General features: G+C 49.0%; 1 protein-coding gene across 6 annotated transcripts in view; it reads left to right on the top strand.

Annotated features, from left to right (window-relative positions):
• Positions 1–3625, top strand: part of Fbxo34 (F-box protein 34) — a 62311-nt gene extending 58686 nt beyond the window's left edge. For 3 of the 6 annotated variants that reach the window (XM_021182315.2, XM_021182314.2, XM_029468928.1), the window contains one exon: positions 835–3616. In XM_021182315.2, the coding sequence (XP_021037974.1) occupies positions 845–2935 (2091 nt within the window). In that variant the 5' untranslated portion in view covers positions 835–844 and the 3' untranslated portion in view covers positions 2936–3616. Of the gene's footprint in view, positions 1–834 lie in introns of all 6 variants that reach the window. The other 3 variants (XM_029468927.1, XM_021182316.2, XM_021182313.1) reach the window with 2 other exon arrangements.
• Positions 3626–4142: the final 517 nt, after the last annotated feature.

Here is a 4142-nt window from a genome sequence, read left to right on the forward strand (position 1 = left end):
CTCACTTTGTAGACCAGGCTGGCCTCGAACTCAGAAATCCGCCTGCCTCTGCCTCCCGAGTGCTGGGATGCAACCAGTAAAATGCTAACTGTGAGGAACTGGGAGATAAAGATAAAAAAAAAAATCTACTAAGGCCTGAGTCACTGCTGTACTGTCAATCTCAACAGTAGGGAGGCAGCAGGTCTGGCGTGAGTTTCAGGCCAGTCAGGATTCCATACTGAGACACACTTAAACCCACGAAACAAAACAGTCTACTAGGGCCAGGCATGGTATGCACTGAGGAAAGCTGAGGCAGGAGGATCACAAATGTAAAACCAGCATGGGTTAGGTAATGAGAACTAATTATGCAGGAGAGGATGCTGCTGCCGGGGCTGGTAGAGCCTTGCTTAGAATCTAGAGAGTCCTGGGTTCAACTCCCAGCAACACCTTTAATCTCAGGATTGTGGAGGTAGGAGCAGAAAGTCAAGGCCAACCTGGCCTACATCAAACCCTATCTCCTAAAAACTAGACAGAATGCACAGCCTAGGCAATATAGAGGAGCTAATATTTCCTGCTTCTGTGCCACAGTGTGATTTTTAAAAGCAATGTCAGGAAAAGGAACTTTAGAGGATTAATTTACATTAAAAGCCCTTCCTTTCTATAACGTATCATTGAAAATGAGCTGCTTTTGTGGCTGTTAGTTCCACAGAACCTGCTTAGTTTGCTTCTGTTCTTCGTGTGTTAGAAATGAGCCAGGATACGACTCTGGGTAAATATGTTAGAAGTTGAGAAAATAGACTTCTCTTGCTAAAAGCAGCAAGATACCTAAGTCAGCTCTGTTCTCTCCTGTTCCAGGGCATCTGTTATGCACCTTAAGCTGTACTGGAAACTCCAGAAGAAAGAGCGCCCTCTTGAGATCAGCAGGGACACCCTGAGAACGCCTATGAGCCACGGAAAGGCCAACGGTGATGTGAAGGCCAGAGCCAGCTACATGAAACCCACCGTCCTTCCTTCAGCCTCCCTTGTCAAAGCATCATCTAGAAAACCTTTTGGGATCCTTTCTCCAAATGTTCTGTGCAGTATGAGTGGGAAGAGCCCTGTGGAGAACAGCTTGAATGTTAAAGCCAAAAAAAATGTGCTGTCTGCAGCCGTGCACCAGAGTGAGGAGGGACTGCCTGGGACCTGGGCTATTGTCAAACCTGGGAACACGAAGGAGAAAATTGCATTCTTTGCAGCCCACCAGTATAGCAATAGGATAGGCTCTATGAAAATTAAAAGTTCCTGGGATATCGATGGGAGAGCCACTAAAAGAAGGAAAAAATCAGGGGAGCTTAAGAAAGCCAAGTTACAGCTAGAAATGATGAGAGATATCAACAGCCAGTGCTACCAGTCTGAGCCGTTTGTGTGTGGCGTCGAGCACTGTTCTGTGCATTACATGAGTGACAGTGGGGACGGTGTCTGTGCTGCGAGGCCTCTGTCAGTGATACAGATGGTGGCCTTCCTCGAGCAGAAGGCCACTGCTCTGCTAGCTAGCTGCACAAAAAACTGCACAAATTCGCCTGCCATTGTGAAGATTTCTGGCCAGTCCCGAGGTATACCACCTGCACCTGAGCCCTTCTCTGCTCCAGAAACTTGTGAAGAACCCAGGGAACAAGAAAATCCTGAGACTGGCAGATCCCAGGGTGAGCCAGTCCGTGTCCTTGACATGGTAGCCAGGTTGGAGTCTGAGTGCCTGAAGCACCAGGGCCAGCGGGAACCTGGGAGCTTGTCACGCAATAACAGTTTCCGTCGAAATGTAGGCAGGGTGTTGCTCACTAATGGTTCTCAGGCCAGCGACAAAAGTGAAGAGGGCTCTGCAGACACAGCCGACTCTCAGGAGCATCCCTTGCAGCCGGTATCTGTGGGTGAAGAACCCTCTGTAACTGAGCATCATTCTGTAGGGGAGCAGGCCTGGGATGGCACTTCTCAAAGCTGTCCCTCATTGCCAGCCACTGTGAGCTTCCACACGGACAGCACAGATCTAGAGCCAGGTCAGCAAACAGCTATCAAGAACTGCAGCCGGGATGACGTAGAAATGGTGGAGGAATTTGATGAATTGCCTACAGATGCTGTCAGTCGTGTAAGAAGAGAGCTTGTAACGCTCACAAAGCACCATCCTGAGCAGAGGCAGGACCCGCTGTGCATCAGCATCACTGTGTGCATGGTAGAGAAAGACCGGCCGTCGGCTTTAGACTCCCTTGAGGAGCCTCTTCCCGGGATGCTCTTCTTCCTGTCATCTGGACAGGACCAGCAAGCGCATTCCCAGCTGAGGGAACACCCAGCACCAGAGGCCTCAGAGGCCAGTCAGCCTCAAGATGCTGCTGAGGGCAGCAGTGCACGTGAGGAAAAAGATTCCTCTGTGGAGCCGCTCAGCCTCCCAGCAGCCTCTCCGGGAGGGAGCACCTCACAGGTGCTTGAGGCAGTCACATGCAAGAAGCAGGTGTCGCAGGATTTCCTGGAGACCAGGTTTAAGATCCAGCAGCTTCTGGAGCCTCAGCAGTACATGGCCTGCCTGCCCCACCACATCATAGTGAAAATCTTCAGGTTACTCCCTACCCTGAGTTTAGCCATTCTTAAATGTACCTGTCGCTACTTCAAGTCCATCATTGAATACTACAACATCAGGCCAGCAGATTCTCGGTGGGTTCGAGACCCACGCTATAGAGAAGACCCTTGCAAGCAGTGCAAGAAAAAGTATGTGAAAGGGGATGTGTCCCTGTGCCGGTGGCACCCCAAACCCTATTGCCAGGCTTTGCCATATGGGCCTGGCTACTGGATGTGCTGCCACCAGTCTCAGAAGGGCTTTCCTGGCTGTAAGTTAGGCCTTCATGACAATCACTGGTTACCTGCCTGCCATAGCTTTAACCGGGCAATCCATAAGAAGTCAAGAGGGAGTGAGACGGAAGAGGAGTACTGAAGTCCACGTGACAGGGAGGCAAGAGGACTGTGAAACACTTGGGCCAACCTCCAGGGCTGCGAGCTCGCCCCGCCCTTCTTGATCTCTGCTCAGATCCTGACTGCCATTGCTCAGGCATTTTAAACTGTTTCTCAGCTGTACAAGAATTTAGTTCCATGGTTTTGTATGGTGGTGCCTCACATTAAACCTATCCAGCTGTGAAGAACTCTTGCCTGTTTTCCTCCATCAAGGACATTCAGAGGTCACCAGGCAGTCTCCACAAGGGGATCCTGAGGTGGCCCAACAGTGGCTCTGCATTTGGAGTGAGTGAGGAGGGAAGCAAACCTTTGAGAATTATGCCTCAGAAAGAAAACCAGGCACCTTACCCCAGACCTGTATGCTTGTTCCCGTGAGAGTGGTGACTGCAGACGGATATGCCCTGTGCTGTTTACAGTGTATATAATGGTTGTGTTTGCATAGGGCTGTGAACGTGCACATTAAACCCGAGCGCCTTTACCTGTAAATGAGTGCTTTGGCCCCTCTGTAAATAACGTGATTAAAATTCAGTATTGTAGATTATGAACAGCTGACTAAACATAATCACCACAGAATAAGACAATATCATATAATAGATTAAAATGTGCATCCTTTTGTCTGGTTAAAATTTTTTAAAAAAAAAACTTCAATAAAAAAATAAACGTTTTAAATGAGTTCTGGTCTTAAAATAAGATTTTACTAACTTTATTAATGTTCATGTAAATTCAGGCAGTGTTGGAGGAGACCAGCCAAGGGTGTTGGACCCCCTGAAGCTGTGCTGGGAATGTAATCTGCTTGTTGTGCAGAGCCATTACAGCCCAAAGATGGATTTCGTGCACGTGCGTGTGCTTGCTCTTGAGTGTGCGCACACTAAGGTGACAGAGCCACCACTGTGGTGGTCAAGTGGCAGGCAGTTGTGAGCCGTGCAGTGAACTGAACCAGATTCCTGCCTACGTCATCTGTCCAGATCCTTATGCATTAAGTTGTAATTAAAAACAACAATGTGCCGGGCGTGGTGGCGCACGCCTTTAGTACCAGCACTCAGGAGGCAGAGGCAGGCGGATTTCTGAGTTCGAGGCCAGCCTGGTCTACAGAGTGAGTTCCAGGACAGCCAGGGCTACACAGAGAAACCCTGTCTCGAAAAAACAACAAAAGTCCAAACAAACAAAAACAAAAAAACAAACCTTTGATG

The sequence above is a fragment of the Mus caroli genome, chromosome 14 (assembly GCF_900094665.2).
Source record: "Mus caroli chromosome 14, CAROLI_EIJ_v1.1, whole genome shotgun sequence".
NCBI classification, from domain to species: Eukaryota; Metazoa; Chordata; class Mammalia; order Rodentia; family Muridae; genus Mus; species Mus caroli.